At 42.6% G+C, this 22,004-nt stretch overlaps 4 protein-coding genes across 4 annotated transcripts; 3 read left to right on the top strand and 1 right to left on the bottom strand.

The window, feature by feature from the left end:
- Positions 1 to 416: 416 nt before the first annotated feature.
- Positions 417 to 1,240, top strand: LOC124193868. Its single transcript, XM_046587854.1, has 3 exons — positions 417 to 467; positions 572 to 812; positions 882 to 1,240. The coding sequence occupies exons 2-3, from the start codon at positions 677 to 679 to the stop codon at positions 1,238 to 1,240; spliced, it is 495 nt and encodes a 164-aa protein (XP_046443810.1). The 5' UTR covers positions 417 to 467; positions 572 to 676.
- Positions 1,241 to 3,388: 2,148 nt separating this feature from the next.
- On the top strand, positions 3,389 to 4,066 carry LOC124193870 (secreted RxLR effector protein 161-like). Its single transcript, XM_046587855.1, has one exon. The coding sequence runs from the start codon at positions 3,389 to 3,391 to the stop codon at positions 4,064 to 4,066; it is 678 nt and encodes a 225-aa protein (XP_046443811.1).
- A 6,618-nt stretch (positions 4,067 to 10,684) lies between these two features.
- On the top strand, positions 10,685 to 11,479 carry LOC124193871 (cuticle protein 7-like). The gene is made up of 2 exons (XM_046587856.1): positions 10,685 to 10,689; positions 10,766 to 11,479. Exons 1-2 carry the CDS (start codon positions 10,685 to 10,687, stop codon positions 11,457 to 11,459), a joined length of 699 nt encoding a protein of 232 aa, XP_046443812.1. The 3' UTR covers positions 11,460 to 11,479.
- A 5,684-nt stretch (positions 11,480 to 17,163) lies between these two features.
- LOC124193811 (aggrecan core protein-like) lies at positions 17,164 to 20,868 on the bottom strand. Its single transcript, XM_046587781.1, has 5 exons — positions 20,490 to 20,868; positions 19,002 to 19,305; positions 17,927 to 18,655; positions 17,663 to 17,841; positions 17,164 to 17,509 (listed from the first exon to the last, which is right to left on the bottom strand). The coding sequence occupies exons 1-5, from the start codon at positions 20,526 to 20,528 to the stop codon at positions 17,354 to 17,356; spliced, it is 1,407 nt and encodes a 468-aa protein (XP_046443737.1). The 5' UTR covers positions 20,529 to 20,868; the 3' UTR covers positions 17,164 to 17,353.
- Positions 20,869 to 22,004: the final 1,136 nt, after the last annotated feature.

Here is a 22,004-nt window from a genome sequence, read left to right on the forward strand (position 1 = left end):
TTTATTGAACATTGTTGCTTAAAATAAGATCCTGTTATATTCTCAGAATTAGACTCTTGATCCATTTAATTTAAAAAAGGAAAACTCAAAAACTAGTGACGTTCAGGGCATGCATACTGTCACTCAGAATCAAGAATCCATATTAGGGACTGGAATGTTCATATCTTCTACACACTATGTCGCATGCACATGTTACTTCAACCAAATGCCACATTCCTTAACAATGTCACCCTACAGTCAAAATGAGAGAAACTTTATCAGCCTTAACGCTGCGTACATTTGATTCTTTCTTTCTCTACAGCTTAGACTGAGAGAAACTTTATCAGCCTTAACGCTGTGTACATTCAATTTTCTTTTCTCTACAGTTAAGACTGAGAGAAACCTTATCAGCCCTAACGCTGTGTACATTTGATTCTTTTTTTCTCTACAGTTGATACTGAGAGAAACTTTATCAGCCTTAACGCTGTGTACATTTGGTTTTATTAATTACTATACAGTTGAGATTTAGAGAAACACATTCTACTAAAATGTTGTCCATATCTCCTACTTATCCTTGTCTTTCTTTTTATAGGAACGAAACGAAGCTGGTGAACTGCTAAATGATGCAGCCATAAGACTTTGGACAAGGAAGAACATAACGGCCCTTAACTTTATCTTTGCCTCAATCACAAAGAAAATGAAGGAGAATTTGTACACTCCAGGTCTTAACGCTGCACAAATATGGACAAAGTTGAACCTGCAGTACCAACTTCAAACTGAAGAACAGTTGCATCTTCTATGGCAACAATACTATGATTTCAAACATACAGCTGGTATGCTAACTTAATTTTTTTTTAAATATAATAATGCAAACGCTTACATTACCCTGCTTCACTCAATAGGTGATAACATGAGGACCATGATACAAAAGCTCTCGAACATCGCTGACCAACTGAGAGAAAGAGAACAGGCTCTCCCTGAAGTCCAACTTATCTCAAAGGCCCTAGCCACACTTCCAGAATCCTTCCGGGTTGTCAGATCCGTTTGGACCAGTGTTCCAGCAGCTGACCGAACCCTTGATCATTTACTTCAACGACTCATCACTGAGGAAAGTGTGCTCAAGTCCTATCAAAAGGAAGAACATCCGGAAGAAACTGCGTTCGCCGCAAATGGAAATCCGAAAAGAAAGTTCAACCATGGTCGTGGCAGCCACTCTGGCCATGGAAAAGAATATCATCATGGACCCACAGAAGGTTATTGATCCCAGAAGCATTCTCACTTTCCTCGTTGACTCAGGGGCCTCCAAGCACATGAGTGACCAAAGAAGCTTCTTCTCAACCTTCAGACCCATGAATGCAGGCACTTGGTCCGTAAAAGGTAACATCTTTTTTTTCTCATCAAGCATTATTTTCGAAACTAATTTTTTTTCTCACCCTGATCTTCCAGGCATTGGAGATTCCGAATTGGATGCTCTAGGGACCGGAAACATTGACGTTTTGGTTGAAGTAGACAAAGTAACGACGTCCAAGACACTGACAGAGGTTCTCTATGTGCCTGGACTTGGCTCAAACCTTTTCTCGGTCGGAGCAGCAACTGCCAACGGCCTAGTAGCAACATTTGATGACAATAAGGTAATAATCTTTCACGCTGCTTTCTTAATCAAATTACTCAAAGCATCATTTTTTTCTCTCTCTCTTAAGGTACTATTCAAGAGAAATGGGGAGACTGTCCTCACTGGGGAGAAGCAAAATGAAACCCTATTTCAGCTTCACATGAAACCCGACATTCAGTCAATCCAGAGTGACACAAACCAAACATGCACTCTCGTCGCACTCGGTGCAAACCTTCGGGCATCAATGACCACTTGGCATCAGCGCCTAGGTCATCTCGGCTACCAGACTCTCTCGAAAATGGTTAAGGAAGACCAAACGATTGACTTGAACATCAACGGTGAATGTAAGGTCCCAGCATCCCTCTGCTCTAACTGTGAGTTTGGAAAATTCTCAAGGCAACCTCTGAAAACAGGCAGACACAGAGAATCCAGAATTGGCGAATTGACACATTCAGACGTCTGGGGACCCATCTCTACCACCAGTCTTGGAGGCGCCCGTTACTTCGTCACCTTCAAGGACGACTTTAGCGGATATATCACCATCTACTTCATGAAAAAGAAAAACGAAATGCCCGCATTAATCCGCCTCTACCACGCCATGCTCCTGAATGAAACTGGCTACTACATGCTCACGCTTCGATCGGACAACGGCAAAGGAGAGTATGTCAACAAAGAAAATGCCGAGTGGTTTTCTCAACAAGGAATCCGTCATGAAACCAGCGCACCACACACGCCAGAACAAAACGGCTCCGCCGAACGCCTCAACCGGACGCTACTAGAATCTGTTCGTTGCATGATCATTGAGAGTGGTATGCCAGCTTATCTTTGGGCAGAGGCCACATCTTACACAGCATACATAAAAAACCGAGTCCTCTCAAGGACTGGCCAACTCACTCCTTACGAATATTGGAACGAGAGAAAACCCGACATGACAAACTTTCGAATCTTTGGATCGAAAGTATTCGTTAGAAATCCAATCGTCTCATCAAAACTGCCAAGAAGGATTTTTTGTTGGACTTCTGTTGGACGACAAGCAATCGAAGGCAAATGGATACTGAAACACAAACCCGGATTCAAAAGAACTGCACCACGATACAAGGCTCGGTTTGTCATTAAAGGCTTTTCTCAAGTACACGGTGTTGACTACAACGAAACCTACGCCCCAGTAGCCAAGACCTACTCCTTCCGGATAGTTATGGCAATCGCAGCTGCAAGAGACCTGGAAATGATCACACTAGACGTCAAAACCGCCTTCCTCTATGGGATACTAGAAGAAGAAGTCTACATTCACCAACCTGAAGGCTTTGTCATTCCCGGACGAGAAGAAGAAGTGTGTCGCCTCATTAAAAGTATATATGGGCTGAAACAAGCCTCTCGTGTATGGAACGTCAAATTCAACGAGTTCATCATATCTTTCGGCCTTAAAAGATCCCAATGTTACTCATGCATCTATTACCACCATCTCCGTCAGGGGGAGAAAGATGAGGAAATAACCTTCTTTATTCTTTACGTAGACGACGGTCTAATCCTGAGCAACGTCAATCAAGTTCTACTGGACATGATGGTATTCCTTGCAAGGAATTTGAAATACGTTCACTACCCGCAGACAGATTCATCGGCGACGACATTGACCGCAACCGCAGTCAACGAGCCATTCATCTTTCCCAGCCAAATTACGTCAAAACCATCCTACAAAGATTCGACATGGCCAACTGTCACTCCGTTGCTGTCTCAGCCGATCCATGCGTCAAAATTTCACCATCCATGTTTCCCCGAACGGAAGAAGAAAAGACAATGATGGCCAAAATTCCCTTCATGGAAGGAATCGGCTCACTGATGCACCTAGCCAATCTGACACGACCTGACCTCGCCTATGCCATTGGCCAAGTATCACGCTTCTCTCAAAATCCTGGACCGGAACACTGGAAGGGACTAAAAAGGATCCTGGCTTACCTGCGAAAAACTATCAATCATGGAATTCTATACGGCGGTGGGAGCAATGAACTTCACGGGTATGTTGATGCAGGGTACGCTGGAGATCTTGAAAACCGGCGATCAACATCCGGACCCGTATTTATACTCAATAGTGGTCCCATTTCATGGCACAGCCGTCGCCAAACCTGTGTAGCCTTGTCTACCACAGAGTCCGAATTCATCGCAGCAGCTGACGGGACCAAAGAAGCGATATGGTTGAGGCGCTTGTACTCAGAGTTGGGTGGCCCGGACGTCGCCATGCCACTGCGATGTGACAATCAAGGCGCCATTGCCCTGATTCACAACCCAATGTTCCATCAGCTCACCAAGCACATGAATGTGCGCTTCTTCTTCGTGCGCGACGCTCAACAAGAAGGAAAAATAGACATCAACTACATCGAAACCGAATCCCAACTCGCTGACATCTTTACAAAGGCCCTACCGGTCCCAAGATTCGAGATGCTGCGTCAGAACCTGAACATTCGGGAGTTCATGAACTAGACAATCTAATGTAAGGGACGCTCACGCTTCTTTTTTGGACACGCTACGAAATGTCACTCTAGAAATTCAGATGTTTATTTTTGAGCACGCTCGACTTGAGGGACGTGTTGTATGAAATCCAACTCAAGCGTGCCCAACTATAGTTGCCAAACCATAGAGTTGCTGAACCCCATTCCTACCCTCTTCTCTATAATGTCGTCTGCCTCTTTAGATCCATCAGTACTCCTCTTTCTATTTCTCTTTATTTCTCAAGAGGGTAAGAACTCTAGTCTTTTGTTCAGTTATATATATGTGTGGAAATTATCAGCAAATATATTGTGTTGTGTTGAGACAAATTGTGTGTGTTCTAATTTGTTAGAATAATTATTACAATAAATGACATTCTGGGAATTCATTTGGTCCCTCCGTCGTTGTCGCATCGGCAGCGATGCTAAGTGCTGCATGCAACCAAATAAGATATTAATGCTGTTACAATTAATACCTTGGTATGCAAACCAGAATTGTACAAGTTTGAGATTATAAGGAAATAACGTGAAGACATAAAACAATCGACTGTTATTTTTTTAAATGCTGTAGCTTGCATTCTCCCATGTTGCGCAATAAATAATTTTGAATTATATATAGACATTTTTCTGTTGTTTTGTGATGAATTGAAGATGCGTCTTTCGTATAAACTCAGGCAGAAACTCTTTAAGTAAACACACCTCATCACACCACAGCGCATGCCTATAGAATTTGGCGGAATCTGGTTATAACCTTTTTCCGCGCATACGACTACGACACCGTTGGATCTGGTTAAAAAATTATGCGCTATTTCATCAAAGATCTAACCTATCATTTGCTCACTTTTTAACTAAATGTATCACACCGAATTATTCTAATATGTCCACGCTTAACCGTTTCATACTAAATGGAAAAGGCTTATGATAGCGATCTGCTATTTTCTAAGTAGTGGTCGAAATTTAATATTAAGTGGCGATTTGTCGGATCCCATCGTCGATCTCAGCCAAAAGCGCTCAAAAGTCGCAAAGTCGATTTCCGTTTATTCGATACTAACGCGGATGAGACCCACACCGAGTCAACTGGCATTGTTGAGGCTTAAATCCGGACACATTTAAGGACTCCTATGTGACTGTTAATTACGCTATACTTATTCGCCCATTCCCGAACCTGTTGGGTTGATGTCAGAAGCAACCGGAGACCAAGGAGACAATGAGCGATTCCACAAACTTGTTTCTAATTTTGTCAGCCATTAACGAAATTGTATCTCTTCTCTCAATTCCTTAAATACAAATAATTTCGGACAAAATTTTTATTATTCTTTTAATATTTTTTATTATTCATTTGATTGTTAACCATGAAATCTTATTTCATTATTTCGTTAAATTAAAATACAAACTATTTCCGTATCTTCCATTCATACCACAGCCTTATTATGGTAATAAGTCACGGGGAATTCGGTATGTTGGGGTGTGACTAAATTCGAGAAGGGTGAAAACGAAAGGGGTTACGGTTGTAGCATCCTTTCAATAACTTGACAATAAGTGGGTGCTGTCCGATTGGGCACCCGTCGGCGGGTTTTAGTGTAACGGAAAGCATGGAACGGTGGATATTAATTAAACTGTACGATTTGCCGGTCGTTTGCAAATGCGCCAGATAATCCGAAATGAATTTTACATTGTAAGAAAGGGGATTTTTATCCCGCAACAAACACCAATCACACCAGGTGTTCCACGCTGATTCGTATGCCGCGTTGGTGTTAGCGCGGCACCCTTCCAGGAGAAGCTCGATAGCTGGCACCGAAAACCCTTGCAGACTGTAAGATCTCCGGAGAGTCTCCAAGCGGCCAGCTTTAGCGCTCCTGACTGGAGTAGCGGGTGATACACGCCTTGTGCCGAAGTAACGAGGCTTGCCGCTGGTACGAGTAGGCGGGGGATATCGCATGCGTGTTCCAGTATCACCGGAAACCACGGCTGGCCTGGCCAAATGGGGCAAATTAAAACGATTGTCGCTTTTTCGCGTCTCAATTTTTCAATAAATCTAAAGGTTAACGAGAAGGGGGGGGGGGGGAAAGCGTATCCTTTAACTCGATCTCAGCTGATTGAGAACGCATTGATGGCCATTGCCCCGGGTTGGGTTGTGGATTCCACGATACGAAACTTGGCAATTGAGCGTTCCACGGTGCGGCAAATAAATCCGTGTCCATTTCCCAAATTTCCATCATTTCGGAAAAAACTGCTGCCAATCGCTGGCGTCTGCTTCCGCCCATGATTCCCGATCGGCGACCACGTTTAGCTCTCCTGCTAGATAAACGGCCTCTATTGAAATGTTGCGGATTTCGCACCAGGCCGCTAGTGTTTTAGCCGTTGCTGTGAGAACGCTTGATCTGGTGCCGCCGCATTTGTTTACGTAGCTAACTGCGGTCGAATTGTCTAGGTAAATCCGGATCGCTACGTTGCTGGAATCCGCCCCGAATGCTTGAATTGCGTATAAAGCTCCTAGTAACTCTAGCTCGTTGATGTGTTTTTCCTTGTCGTTTAGTGTCCAGGGACCCCGGGTAATGACACGGCTACACAAGGCCCCCCATCCTGATAATGTAATGTAATGTAATGTAATGTAATGTAATGTATTAATTTATAGAGCGCCTTTTACAAGCATGATCAAAGGCGCTATAACTCCATCGAAAGAGTAGAACAAAGTAGACATATCATTTTGCATTGGGATATTCAAGTTTAAACAAATATGTTTTCAACATTGATCGAAACTGAGATAAGGAATTAGCTGTTCCGATGGGCAAAGGAATACTGTTCCAGATCTTGGGGGCCATCTTTGCAAATGAGCGATCACCATAATTAACTAGTTTGGTTTTGGGCAGAATCAAATCGAGAAAAGAGCGAAATTTCCTCCGAGATATCAGCTCAGACAGATACACGGGGGTACAATTTGTAATACATCGATAAGTTTGGGTAGCAATCTTAAAAGTTATTCGAGAAGAGACCGGGAGCCAGTGTAAATTTATAAGAACATCAGAGATATGATCGTACTTCCTCCGTCTAGCGATCAACCGCGCCGCCATATTTCTCACAGCTTGTAGTTTACCAAGTCGTTTCGAAGAGAGACCAACAAGAAGGGAGTTCCCATAATCCAAAGTAGATGTAACAAAAGCATGTACAAGTTGAGCAGCCGCAGAATCAGAAAAAAATTTCCTAATTCGCGAAATACGATGCAAATGATAATATGCCCTGCGACACATTGAATTAATTTGGGGCTCCATAGTCAAGCGAGAGTCAAAAATTACACCAAGGTTACGGACATTTTTAGACGGAATAATTGGCACATCATCAACCATCAGAGGATGTTCATGGGGCGTATGGTTTCCATATACGAGGAGCGCATCCGTCTTGCTTTCGTTGAATTGATAATGACGCGTCTGAAAAAATTTCCATGTCCGGATCCCGCGGAAAAAACCGTTTTTCCGCTACATTTCTCGATGTTTGCTACCCACCACTTAAGATCGACTTGGGCGCAGGGGGATAGCCGAACCTTAGTGTTTAAATCTGAATTGGCCCGTTACGCATTCGATATGTAAAATCGCTGCAGACTACGATAGTGCGATTGCGCGAAGGGGATTGCCAGAATAGCCCAGGAAAAATTTCCCTGGATTGAGGCTAAAGCCCGCAGTGATACCATTCCCTCGGCTAGGGCCGACTCGCACATTCTTTTCACTGCTTCTGCCTTTTTCGCGGGTAGCGCGAATGATAAGTCTATCGAGCTGACGACGAGTCCCAAATATTCTATGATTTGAGAGGGGGAAAGAACGGATTTCTCCTGGTTGATTATGAACCCAAGCGCCTGACGGAGCTCCACCACCTGCTCAAGATCCGCTAAGAGCCCTTCTCTTGAGCCGTTTAGGATCAAAATATCGTCCAGATAAATAATTATCCGGATGCCTTTTTTGCTAAGAAAGGCCATAACTACTTTCAGGATTTTTGTAAAGGCCCTTGGCGCCGAAGAGAGACCAAATGGCATACATTTGAATTCAAAAATGCGCTTCTTCCAGCGGAAGCGTAAATATTTTTTATGGGAATGTAGGATCGCTACAGTGAAGTAGGCATCCTGCAGGTCCACTTTGACCATCCAGTCGCCTTCCCTGATTAAAAAACGGACCGATTCGAGGTTTTCCATTTTAAAATGCTAATATTTAATAAAATGGTTAAGAGGTTTAAATTAACTATCGGTCTAAATTTCCCCGCCTGTTTTTTCTTAATACAAAAAAACGAGCAAACAAAGCCGTCGGAGCCTTCCGTGATCTCTGTTATCGCTTGTTTGAAAAGAAGATCGTCCACTTCTTGGTCGCAGATGGCCGTCATCTCATCTGACATAGAAATTTCGGGAGGGAAGAACTTTTGAACTGGCTTGGCAGTGAATTCTAAGCGCAGGCCCTCGCTAACTGTTTTAAGGACCCAAATGTCGTCCGTAATCGACGCCCAGTGGGAAGCGAAACTTTTCAATCTTGAGGCGACGCCCATCGGAGCCGTACCTCCTTCGTGAAAAGTGGGATTAAACGTGCGTGCTTGGTTACTGAGTGAATGAGAGGGGGTTTAGGGTCATCTTGACTAGAGGCCAAAGGATCAGGATTTAAATAAACATACCTTCGGCCTCCTTGTAGCCCGGCGTTGTGGCGTTGACCCCTGCCTCTACTGACTTTTCTTCCGCGGCCACCTCTCCCGCCTCGGCTGCCTTGAATGCCGTCATAGCGCGTGGTTTTCTGGAAGGGAGCGGCCGCCTGCTCCAGAGGGAAACGGTACCGCCTTAGATTCTGGGCCTTGGGTGCGATAGCGGCTGCGGCTGCTGCCGCTACTCTAGCGTCCTGAGCTAGCGTGTTGTCCTGACTAGCGTCCGTCAGCATCGCCTGAAGAAATTTCTCTGTTAAGAGGAAGGAGCGCGCCTCCTTTCCACTCTCAAAAGCACCAGGCTCACGCAATAAATATTCTGAAGCCGGTTCAGCGAGCGCTATTACGGCACTGCGACGTTTCCGCGTGATGTGAAAGAAAGCACGGTTCCAGTCCCCACTGCTGAAGCGCGGCTTGAACCGATCTTTTGGCTGCGTCGCTGCCCGGAAAAGAACTCAACCGGGAGTAGAGATCGATCAATGGTGGTGGTGCGATGTCCATTATTTTCAGCTGCGCTTTAGTAAGGGAATCTTCCGTCGCGTTAATTGTTTTAAGAAGACCTTTGTCAGGTCTCGACTGCGCACGCCGGCCGATCCAACCGTCAAGCTTGGGCGGCTTGATCGCAAAGTCCGTGTCTATGAACTCGATCGGGAATTCCTTCGAAATTGCCTTGGAGGCCTCTGTTTTAATCCCGCTCGTCATCCAGCCTGAAATCTCATCGGAGATTACTTTTGAGACGGACAATGGCTGCGCCACCGAACTACCTGGCAAACTTAAGTTTTCTAAATGTGGTATCGGTGTTGTCTCTTCACCTAAATCTACTACCTCGTCCTCTGCTCTCGGGCTAGTTGATGGTTGAGGGCGCCATGGGCGTCGTCTGTCTTCCGGTTCGGCGTCTGGTTCCACGATACTCACGCGCTTTCGAGGTGGAGTTTTCCTGGCCCACACGACACGAGGCGATCCAGGATCGATCAGGCGGGCGTCTAAATTACCACCATTGTCCTCTCGGGGCCCATCGGCATAGTCGAAACGCACACCGTATTCATCGCACGCGAACCCACCTGAATCATATCGACGGCCCTCTTCGACATCGTAATAAAAACCGTCCTTACTGAAGCTATAACAAAAGCCTTCGTCATCATAGCACAGCCCGTCTTCCCTGAACAGATAAAAACCGTCTTCGCCACAACGGTACTCACGTGGTTCGTTCCGGTTGTCGCGCATCTCGTGCCAGGGCTGCCTGCAAACGTTCAAGTCGTCGCACTGCCTTTCCCGACCGCCGGGGCGGCCGTCACGTTCGTCAAAATGGCCGAACCGATCGTAAGAGCGGTTGTTGTGGATGTCCACATTAAACACCGAAGCGAAGCCATCGTGTTCAAAATATGCCCGATCTCTGTTTGGCCACTGCGGCAGATAACGCGGGGAACGAATTAGCGATGACCTATCTCTCTCGTGGAAACTAGGATGTTGACGCTGCGACTCGATGCGAAAATTACGCTCACGGATTCTCTCTCGATCGGCGTCCGGCTCGAAGCCCTCAGCGCGTGGATCGAAAGCCCGACAGTCAAACATTTCACTCGGCAGTGGTCGGTTCCTACTGATCCTTGACTGTCTAGAGCGTTGTTACTTGCGCGAAAGCAAAAATGAGTCTGAGACAAAGGGGGCGTTGTACGGGGGAAGAAGGCAAGTTTGCCTTCAAAATCTTTGAAAAGCTAAAATAAATGAGTCTACACCCTTAGGGTAGAGCGGAATGAATTCCGCTATACAATTTACGACACACCCTTGTCCATCAGGGTGTGGTTGGTTTCAAATGCTTTTCTCGGCTACCTTGGGGGATCAAGAAGGTGGGAGGGGGGTGTTAGGTGGATGAGTATAAAAAAGTCTGGTGTCAGTCCATTAACAGCATCCTCCTCGAGCTCTTCCTTCAGTCTTCACGAGAACGACAATGAGGTCCACGGTAAAAATTAATTTAAATTTCTTTAATCTTAATTCTTTAAAATTAACATTTTGAATTTTCCATACGCAGATTGCCTGTCTGTTGGTGTTGGCTGTGGCCGCCCAAGCTCAATTCTTCGGATACGGTGGATATGGTGGATACCTACGGAAATTACGGTGTCTATCCATTCGCTGGCGTCCGCGCCACCACGGCCTACACTGGAATCCCCGCAACTGCCGCCGTCCCCGCCGCCTACCCCGTCGCTTACGGCTACCCTTCTTTCTCCGCCACCCAGTACCACGCCCAAGACGAGCTCGGCCAGGCCAGCTTCGGCTACGCTCACCCCGGACAGGCCGCCAGCAACCTCCGTGACGGTTTCGGCAACCAGATCGGCAGCTACGCTTACGTCAACCCAAAAGGCAAGGAAGTACGTGTCTCCTACACCGCCGACTCCCGAGGCTTCCGCGTCAAATCCAACAACTTGCCCGTCGCTCCCGTCGACAATTCGGTAGCACCCCTCCCGGTCCAGGACACCCCCGAGGTGGCCGCTGCCAAGGCGGAATTCGCCGTTAAATTCGCCGCCGCCAAGGCCAGCCGTGCTAAGCGCCAAGTCTTTGGCTTCGGAGCTGCTCCATTTTCTTACCCCGGATATGCCGTTTCCCCTTACGCCTACTCAGTTGCCGCTCCCGCCGTCTACGCCACCCCAGCTATGCCCATCATTGAGACCACTTTGACCAAGGTCATTCACACCCCTGGTCACGCAGTCTCTTACCGCGTGGACTAAAATTTTGTTAAATAGAATCTCAAATTGTTTTTCTATTCTTCTTCTTATTCTTCATAATTTTGCGCAATAAAATGTTTACGCAACATCGAAATCAATTTCTTTTTATCCATATCAACATATCGCATGAAAATTAAAGCCAGTTCACTATACAGCGTTAAATGATTTGAATATCGTAATAATGATGTGTAGACCAATTCATTTTTTTTAAATGAAATGACAATAAGAAATAATTTTAAAGAAATAACCGCCGTGAAATTATCTCCTCTCGACTCTCGAGACGAATATTATTATTATTATTTTTCTTACACAATTTATCGCATGTTTGCTTTTCTATAAAACAAGAAGTCAGTTGGCTCTGCTGTTGGCTGGCGTTGGAGCGTTTACAAACAGCAGTGGGAAAAACCGAGAGAAAAAAAAATTACGATTTTCGGGGACAGAATGAACTTGTTGTTTGGTTGGTCGACTCATACTCCGTCAGCGATTAAAGAAAATAAGCTCTTTTAATTTTGGCGACTCGCGAAGCAAATCGATGGCAATTTGCGGAATTTTGACAATTTTAATTCAAGAAATTGAAATTAGATAGAAAATTAATTCAAATTCCTAAATTGATTTGTCGTGGACTAACAAACGTTTAGGGGAATAAACAATTGAATGACATTAAATTAATTTGTAACAAATATTTAGACTTATTTCTGTGATTCATGAATACTGAAAAATAATAAAACTATTGAATTGAAAAAAAAAATCGATAATTCTTGTTTGAATTTATGTAGGTTGGCATGGCCGCCTATATTAACATATTAACACGTAACACCGAAATGAAATCGAAATGAAATCGAAATGAAACGGAGGCTGAAGAAAATAATTAATTGTGGACTAACATTTTTCCCGCGGTTATGATTAATGAAAAATTCGAAGAATTGTGTAAGCGCGCGACATGACGTCACCTTTGCCGGCATAAGAATCATGTACACTGTCTTAAAAGAGCCCAACCATATCGCATCAGTTCACTCGTCTTTAGCGTGAAAACATTTACACAATTTCCGGATGCTGCTGAAGTACTGACTATTGCTAGTAGGCTAACAATTGTTCTGTCGTCTGATAATGTGTATAGATAAAAATTCATTTCCTTATAGAACATGTTCTCTTTTCAATTGATTTAAGGTGTGATAACATTTAATAAAAACCAGATAAAAACAGTCCGGGGCTATAGATGTTGCATTGTTATGTTGATAAGTTGTATAAGTTAGATTAGAAATGGAGGAAAAATCACCGTCCCTCAGCATGACGGTGATAAATTCATCTTTCCTATTCTGCCCAAACGATAACGGAATCATGACGGAATATTGGAGTTCTATGGCGTTCGTTAATATGGGAGCCTCTTTATGCGAAATAATTTCTGGACTAATAAAATAAAATTGAACGGCTGCTGGCCAAAAAGAGACTGATATAGGCTACACTGTCTCCAATCATCGTCGGTCGACACCGCGTTTGTTGCTGGCATGAAAAGTTATACCTGATGCTCTGGACTGGAGTCCCAAAGGTCGTGATGTTGGTTATGATGACAGAGTAGATTGCTACGTAGAGCTAATATTGAACTTCCGTTTTTTTTCTATATCATTTCATGAACCGAGCATTTATGTTATTAGGATTACAATGAACGCATCCAATTAACTTCCTCAGACGAGACTCGAACGTGTAATTTTCAGACGTCAATACTGAAATCTTTATTAAATCGGCGCTTTATCCAGCATTTAGCTACATAGTACTGAATACTAATTAAGCATCTATGTAATACAACAGACGTAAAATTTTAAAAAGCAAATAATATGTTACTGAACCAAATGCAACTTTTCTGTAGAACTCTAAATGCGAGTTTGCAGTACCGTGTTACTGGTTTTTGCGGGGTTTTTGTATTAGGCACCGATATTGACCTAGAAATGAAGGACATAACCGTCACCGTTGGTCACTTGAGCCCTTCCTACTTTCCTGTGGAAGCATCTAGAGCACAGCCACACCTTAACTGGAGAGAAAAAGTAAAATGAGGAAGACGTACGTGATTCTACCTAGTTCCTCTTTCTATAATGCGGAAGACCAAGATTATGTTTAAGGGTTTTCAACCTTGCTGGAAGGCACAGAACGGCGCACCACACCAAAAGGAACGAAACTGTTTCGTATAAAAGCTCCGACATGTTGCGAACCAAATCAGTTCACTCTTCTCCCTCTTCCGCGCTCAAACAATTTTTAAGTGAATCGACATGAAGACCTCAGTAAATTATTACAATCAACTAAACAATTTATAATCTCATAACTAATAGGACGGATGGAATTGTTTGTCCGTGTTTGTCACATTTTCCAAAGGTTGTCGTCGTCGTCTTGAATCTTGATGGCCTGTGCCGCCGTCTCTGCCCAGATCCCGGCCGGTTGGAACTACAATCCATTCCTTTACTACCCGTTCACCGCACAACCAGCGCCCGTCCAGGAAACGGCCAAAGTTGCCGCCGCCCGTGCCGCTCACTTGGCAGCCCACAGCCCCACACTTCCGCCGGAGGATCCAGCAGGGTGGTCGCCGTACAACCTGTTCCTGTTGTTTGGGGACAACCAGCAGGTGCCGTTTTGGACACACCCGAAGTGATGGCCGCCACCCTCGAGCATTACCGGGCCTACAACGCCGCCGCTGCAGCCAACGGAATCATGGCCTTCCTGCCCGCCAGATACGCCAACATGCCATTCGGTATGCCCCAACAGGTCCAGGAGACTCCCGAAGTGGCCGCAGCTCGTCGTGCTCATTTGGCAGCTCACGCTCACGCCACCGCCCGAGTAGCGAAAGTGGTGGTTCCCGTTCAGCCGCTTCCATCAGCGGTGGTCGTTGCTCCCCCTCAACCCGTCCAGGACACCCCTGAAGTTCACGCCGCTAAAATGGCCTTTTTCCGCGCCTTTCACGAAGCTGCCGTTCGATCTGGTTAAAATGAATGTCCATCGTGTGTAGATATCAAATTGTAAATTAGGTTATTTTCAAATTGTGCTTTTGGAGGATAATATAAAAATTAAGTTTTTAAATTGATTTCTTTTTTTTTAAATCATTTTAGCTAAAAAGGGCAGACTTAGGCTACCTGATGCTTATTGATCGTCGTTGATATCAGGATTTGTATATACAACGAGGAAGATGGACTGCCTCAATATAAATTTTTTCTTATCGAGGTCGAACGTCGACCTAGCTTATGAATTTCAATTGCAGTTCTTAGAAAAAAAAATTGCGAATAATCCTTTTAGATAAAGGCGATTGAAGGAACAAACTAATCTATTTGTGTGTTCAATCGTCATTATTTATTTTATAATGTTTATTCAGATTTATTTCCGCATGATATTCTAATTTGCATTTAATCAAAGATTGTTCAAAAGCAATGAATATTTTTATGGATAATTTAATTAAGCTAACGATAGATTGAATAAGAGCCTATTGCCATTATGTTATCTCGATCTCGATCATGTCTTTCCGATCCGATCATCATAGCTATCGATAATTGAGTCGACTTTCCATGGATACTTGGCTAAGTTATAATTCTATTTAAAAAAAGAAATATTCCAAATTATTGAAATGTAATATTTCGTTTTGAAATATGATTGTAAAATGTTGAGAATATAGAAACCAATAATTATTGTGAGCTAGTAATTTTATGAAATTGAAATTATGATGAAAATGGTGGTTATTTTATGCTTGCGCATGAGGCAGTCCTCTCCCTACATCTATATAAAGGAGTGCAGTTTTGCATATACTATCAAGTATTCAGCGATTACAACAATCAAAAAATGAATATTATTCTGACAATTATCAGGCCGTTTTTCATCAGACTTATGTCTTTGGTTTTTTTCGTCTTGCCTGCTGCATTTGATTACCTTTGGGAGGCATTTACAAACTACTTTCTTGATGATTTCGCGGAGTCGCCACCAATCGTCACTGGATCCGAATTAGCGCCAGCCTCAAACGCCACAACAACCGATGTGGCCGAACTCGAATTTTGCCCTTGTTGCGAGGAAGAATACATAAATCGAATTCTCTTGAACCAGCTGGAACTTGAAGTACAAAAGGTCTCTGAAGAAAACCAAAAGAATCGTCGGAATGCGACTGAGCCAAATTCGGATAGTGATGAGGAATCGAATTATGAAGATGAACCATCGGCCCAGCAAGAAAACAACGAGGCAGAAGCGGAATCTCCTTCCATATCCGAGTCTTCTCAAGTTAAACCACCAACGGATGAGACCCACACCGAGTCAAATGGCATCATTGAGGCTCCTTTAATTCCGGACACTTTTGAGGATCCCCATGCTGACTGTTGCGCTACTTGTTCACCCATGCCAGAAGCAACTGATGCAGACCAAGGAACAGACAACGGTCGCAATACCAAGGAGACGAGCGATTTAACAAACTTGTAATGGCCCTCATTCTCTATGTTTCCCATTTCGTCAGTCCTTAGCGACTTATTCTTCTGTCAATTTGATCAAATACACACCATTTTCAAACAGCAATTCACCATATCTAATTTCATTATTTCATTATTTCATCACAAAATATTTCTGCATCTTTTATTTGTGCCTTTTTGTCCGTGCTATGCGCCAAGCAGTCTTTGGCTACGGAGCTGCTCCATTTTCTTACCCCGGCTATGCCGTTTCCCCTTACGGCTTACGCCTATTCGGTTGCCGCTCCGGCCATCTACGCCGCCCCTGCCATGCCCGTCCGTGAGGCCACTTTGACCAAGGTCATCCACACCCCTGGTCACGCAGTCTCTTACTGCGTTGACTGAATTTTCGTTTAATAGCATCTCACATTTTTTTTCTATTCTTTTTATTATCCTTTATAATTCTGCGAAATTAAATCGAATAAAATGTTTTCGGAAATTCGAAATCAATTTCTTTTTCGTCACGACATAAAAATACGCCGTCCAATTTTAAAAAAGAGCATAGAGACCTATCATATCAAAAGCTAATTCACTCTACAGCGACACAGCGTTAAATGATTCGAACAATATATTTCTGGATGCCTAGAGTAACCTAATGATCTATGTTGTCCTCTATAATAATGTGTAGACCAAAACATATTTTTTTAAGTATCCGACTTCACCTTATATTTTCGATGGGGTTGATTAGATAATTCTCTTCGATTGATTGATTCTTTTCTCAGTTGGTTCATCCCTTTTTTTCGGGACGAAAAACAGCACGACAATGACACTAAACCATGCCACTGTAACATATCAAGGAACAATGCAGCATGCTACATTCGATTGTTGTTGTCGATTCGACAACGATTGTAGCACTTATTTACGTAATAGGATTTTATGTCCCCATGGTTCAAATCCAACAAAGCGGACAAACCGCAGAGCGTTGTTGCCGTAGTTGTTGGTCCATTTCACTGCACTCATACTAATAATAAAGAGCGGTCGTCTGTCACCGTTACACGGAAAATAATGAGGTAGAGGGAATCCGGTAAATAGCCTACTATAGATCAAGCGAAATTTGCAAAAACTAAGCTACATAAAAATTACAAGTTGACATCTTTGCGCTTTGCGCAAACAAGGGGAAATTCTAGCCATCATCAGGATACCAACATTTTATAATTTTGAACACCTTTCAATACAGGCCTATATTGAAAGTTGAGACTATTAATTTAATAAATATTATTTTAAAATTAAATTCACGGACATTGCTGTTAGAATCATAAATAAATATTGTATTTTGTTGCTGTTATCATTGTTGTCTGCTTTAAATAATTTTTGAAATGAAAGCGAGCTTTGATTAGATGGGCAGCACTTAAAAATTTGATTTTTTTTAAATAAAAATTTGGCATTTCTGTATAAATTTAAGGAACGAATAGGAGCAGCAAAAGAGACAGAAAGAAATTATTCTGCCAAATTTCCCAGCACCCATGAACATGTATATTCTGACATTCCCTGTGCTTGAATGTTTAATACCAAATTATTTGTTGAAGAAGTAAACGAAAATTCTCCAGAGCTGGGAGCACTCGCATCAACACCAGCACCGATGCCATCTGTTACCTAAGTAATACGTCAATTAAAGAAGATTGCAGTTAAAATAAACCAAATACATAAAAAGTATGCGATGAGAGCTGACTGGGCATCAACTGCGAAACAATTAACAAAACTGTTTTGGCTATATCAGCTCTCCTCTATACGAGTGTTTCTATTTACCTCCATAAATGAATGATTATTTCCAAGAGAAATAATATTGCACGACAATTTAATTCTCTCGCCCATTGGCTCGATGATGAGTAAGGAACAATTTCTGTCAACGTTCCCGTTGATCTGAAACGTTCCACTAGCTTCGGCAGTAGTAATGTCTGTCACGCCCGCTTCTCCTGGCTGGCAGACTGGAGTGGTGAAATGTATGAACAAGAAAGTGAAATATTGAAAATCATTTGGGTTATTATATATGCTAACGGTGTAGATTCTTACATGTTAAGTGGGTCGGTGTGTAATATGTTTCCAGAGATGTATTCAATTCTGCTAAGGGTTCCTCCTCAAAAGCTTCGTCGTATTCTAATAGTTCCGATTCCTTTGGATGCTTTGTAGGCTTCTGTTTTTTGGGTGGTTTGGGTCCCTTCGTTGGTTTCCAGTGGTCTTCTGTTGGCTTTGGGTCCTTTATTGGTTTGGGCCACTTCGTCGGTTTTGGTCCCTTGGTTGGTTTATGGTCCTCGTCCGTTGGTTTTGGTCTATGGGTAGGTTTAAAGTGATGCGGTGGCTTGGGTCCCTTCGTCGGTTTTGGTTCATGAACAGGTTTGGGATGATGTGTTGGCTTGGGTCCCTTCGTCGGTTTTGGTCCTTTAGTGGGTTTTGGTTCATGAACAGGCTTGGGATGATGTGTTGGCTTGGGTCCCTTCGTTGGCTTGGGTCCCTTCGTTGGTTTGGGTCCCTTCGTTGGCTTGGGTCCCTTCGTTGGTTTGGGACCCTTCGTCGGTTTGGGTCCCTTAGTAGGTTTTGAACCGTCCGGTGGTTTGGGGCCATGCGTTGGTTTAGGTTTATGCGGTGGTTTAGGTTTTTTCGTTGGTTTGGGACCTGCCATGCCACTAGCAAACCACAAGAGCAGCGATGATTTTGCCGCGGCAGCTGCAGTAGCTGCTAGAGCTGCTGCCCCTGCTGCTCCCGCCGCAACCCCTGCAACTATAGGCCCTGCTATCGCTCCACCTTGATTCAAAATAAGAATTATAGGTAGCTATAAATGAAAATGTTTGAAACTTTAAGCTTCTAATGCTGTTGTTGCTAAACAGTGACGCATATACAATAACGGGTACTAATTTGAAGCCATAGCGTTGCGTCGTTCAGTTTGTAATCCACGCCAATTTTTAGTCTTGTAATTTCTTGTGTACTTTTGACTTTTTGAGTTATTCTTTAGACTGAAATAAATTGCAACCCAGCAGTGCTTCATTTTAAAAAAATTCTGTTTTCTTATCTTCTTTTTTTAAAAATTTAATTACAGCATGTTATAATATTATCCAAATCATACGGGTGTAATATACATTATTCATAATACCATTGCCTCCACCGTCGCCTCCACCGTCGCCGCCAACTGCAAGACCGTCGTTGCGGATGAGCCTTCGTGAACTGTCGATGAGGAATGCGTGCTGCCCTGGAACGACGTCAGATGTTACCCATCGATCTGCACTTAATCCAGGATTGTACACTTCAGCACCGACGGCGCCCACTACAACGGGGACGTCTTGACGTGATTGGGGGAATGTCCACCATCCATTAAGAGGATTTCGTGACGTCCAACGCGAAAAAAAATGCCTTTTTCCATCTATCGTTGTGTCTTGAAAGATCAAGACAAGGCCCACCTTCATGGAATTGCGATAAAAACGATTTTTATTATTTAAAAAAATATAACAATTACTTCTTCTTTTTTCTCTGTTCTTTTTCTGTATTATGAATAGGGGATAAATCAAACTCAGACTTAAAGTTTCGAATTTTCCCGCCAGATGACTTGAAGAATAGAACCGTTTAAGATCTGGTTTAATCCTAGGCTGCGCTAGAGTTTTTTTTTTTGAGGCCAACTAATTTTTTTTTAGGCCAAGTTTTCAAATTTCCCTTAAATAATTTCGCAAATAATTGGAAAAATTATTTATGTTTCTATTTTTTCTTTATAAATGTATTCACACCTCAAAATGGGGAATAGCCAAGGATATTTGTCAGGCTCACCGTTATTAAGCTACGTTCACATCATTTGATTTTTGACCAACCATTCTTCAACAACGGAAAACCAGTTCCCTCTCCAGTCTCCACACTATTAGGAGCTATGGTTGATCAAATCGAAATAACATTACGTAACGCTAAAAAAAAGACTGAAGGCCTAGTGTGAACAATAATTTAATAATATAGACCTAAACAATTATTTTTTACCCCGCGTCTTAACACAGTTCAACATTTAATCATCCTCTGTCCACTAAAAAAGGTAAAATACTTACCTTAAAAAATCCAATATTTTATTTATCATTAAAAGCTTATTCGAGCTTATTGAAGTTTAGGCTTGAAGTGAAATTGGTGATGAGTGAAATGGCTTGGAAATAGGCTAATTCTAAATGTGTTATGTTTAACATTTTCACTATCGAGCAATTAAAAAAACACCTTTGGAATTAATATAGCAGACGTAGGTCTAATCGGACTAAATATCTATTACATTTCGCATAGTTCCCATGAATGGTAAACGCAGGGGGTATGGGGGACGCACTCAGATTCATCCCCCGTTTTTCACATTTTTTCTCTCCCAGATTTATATTCTCCCAATCTCTAGGTAACATTTTGCTGCAGTAGACATGATGTAACGGCGCGATGTAAGTTCCTCATCCCTGAATTTATTTTTCAAAACGGCAAACGGCCTACTATGCTAATACACAGAAAAACTTTTTGCTGGGCCACTCGAGTGCTGATGGAGGACTAGATGAGAGTTCCAGCAGTTCACTCAACGATGCGCAATTGCACAGGCCAAATTCTGGTGAAGAATATGACAAAACATTTAACCTACCATTAGCGATGAGAAAACGACGAACTTATTATTCGCCATGATAATCTACTGCTTTGGCAGGATCACTCTGGGATCACTACGTGTGCGGAAAACTATTATCAATTAATAGTTAAATTTTATATATAGTATAGGCTCATCACTTAAGGCAATAAGCCTTTACACGTTTCGTTTAGACAATGAATTTCGGTCAATGTGGAGATGGCGATTCACTTTGAATTTTCAACTGCTGCTGGAAGTTCTGAAAAGACACAACCTTACACGAGAAATTCTTAAAACTGTATGTCGTAGACTCGTGTCTCACTAGATTTATATTTATTGGTGTAGATTCGGAAGACCTGTTTTTCCTTCATATACCCCTTTTACCTGCCTCGTCGATTCTGTCCCGTTCCAGCGACGACGGCATTAGAAACCTTGGGCATCTGGAATCCGAAGGAATAAGAATGGTTGCGTAACTTTAAGCCATCAGGTTCAAAGATGGATGTAAATCTTAGCATCCATACATCGTTCTTTTAACGATGGACTCTATACGCCCCTTTTTTACATTGAATCTATCGAGTTTTGTTTCACGTACGAAAACTGGTTTTTTCTATGTATTATATCGTGAACGAAGATCATTTCGGACGAGGAACTTGTTCTGATTACTTCAAGAGAAACTCCGGCATCAGGCTATTAGACACAGTTGCGTTTATTGGGTTGTTGCAAAATGTGACTTTTAAAAAAACTGGATGTTTCAGACTCCGCAGTTTTTGTCTCCATCAAATACAAAGGAAGTTTATCATCAACCAGAATCAGTTCCTGGCATACCTGCTAAAACAGGAAAAGTTATGTCAAAGTAAAAAAAAATAAGGTCCTTGGGTATATAAATAATATCCTACGTCTTCGGATTTACGAAATAGATTTTATTTTTATCGTACTTTGTCAATCCACTATAAACCAGTCTGTCAGAAATAAGTCAGAGTTTTTGGGTGATGAAGGTGATGAACCTTATATTTTTGGCACAAAACTTTTGTTTTATCACCCCTCAATTCATTCTTCAATTCATTTTTTAAAACTACTATAGCAATCCGAAAGTATAAAATTAGTCAAATTCTTGGACGTACTTTTTCGGCTAAATCCGTAAATTAATATGCCCAATGTAGTGTAGGCTAAGTCCGGTTTGGCACAGTTCCTAATACGAGGGGATCCATAATAAAGATAATTGAAGAGAAAAACGGAGAAAAAGTGAATTAATTAACTAAAGATGAAAAATTCTGAATGGAAAGGTAGTCTATATTATTCCATGATTTTGGGTGATTCACATCACTCTTGCACGGTGAAAATCTAATCACTTCCCCACTTATTTAACCTACAATCCTAACCTGATGTATACATCTATATAGATACGTTCTACATAAGTCAGCATACGGGCTTCAACGCACTAAAAAAATGCCCCAATTTTTTTACAATTCAGTTGCTCACGTTTCGCAACATCACGACCGTATTCTTTGCAAAATTTCCCGCAGCACTGGGACCGCG

This window comes from Daphnia pulex, chromosome 5 (assembly GCF_021134715.1).
Source record: "Daphnia pulex isolate KAP4 chromosome 5, ASM2113471v1".
In the NCBI taxonomy this organism is placed as follows: Eukaryota; Metazoa; Arthropoda; class Branchiopoda; order Diplostraca; family Daphniidae; genus Daphnia; species Daphnia pulex.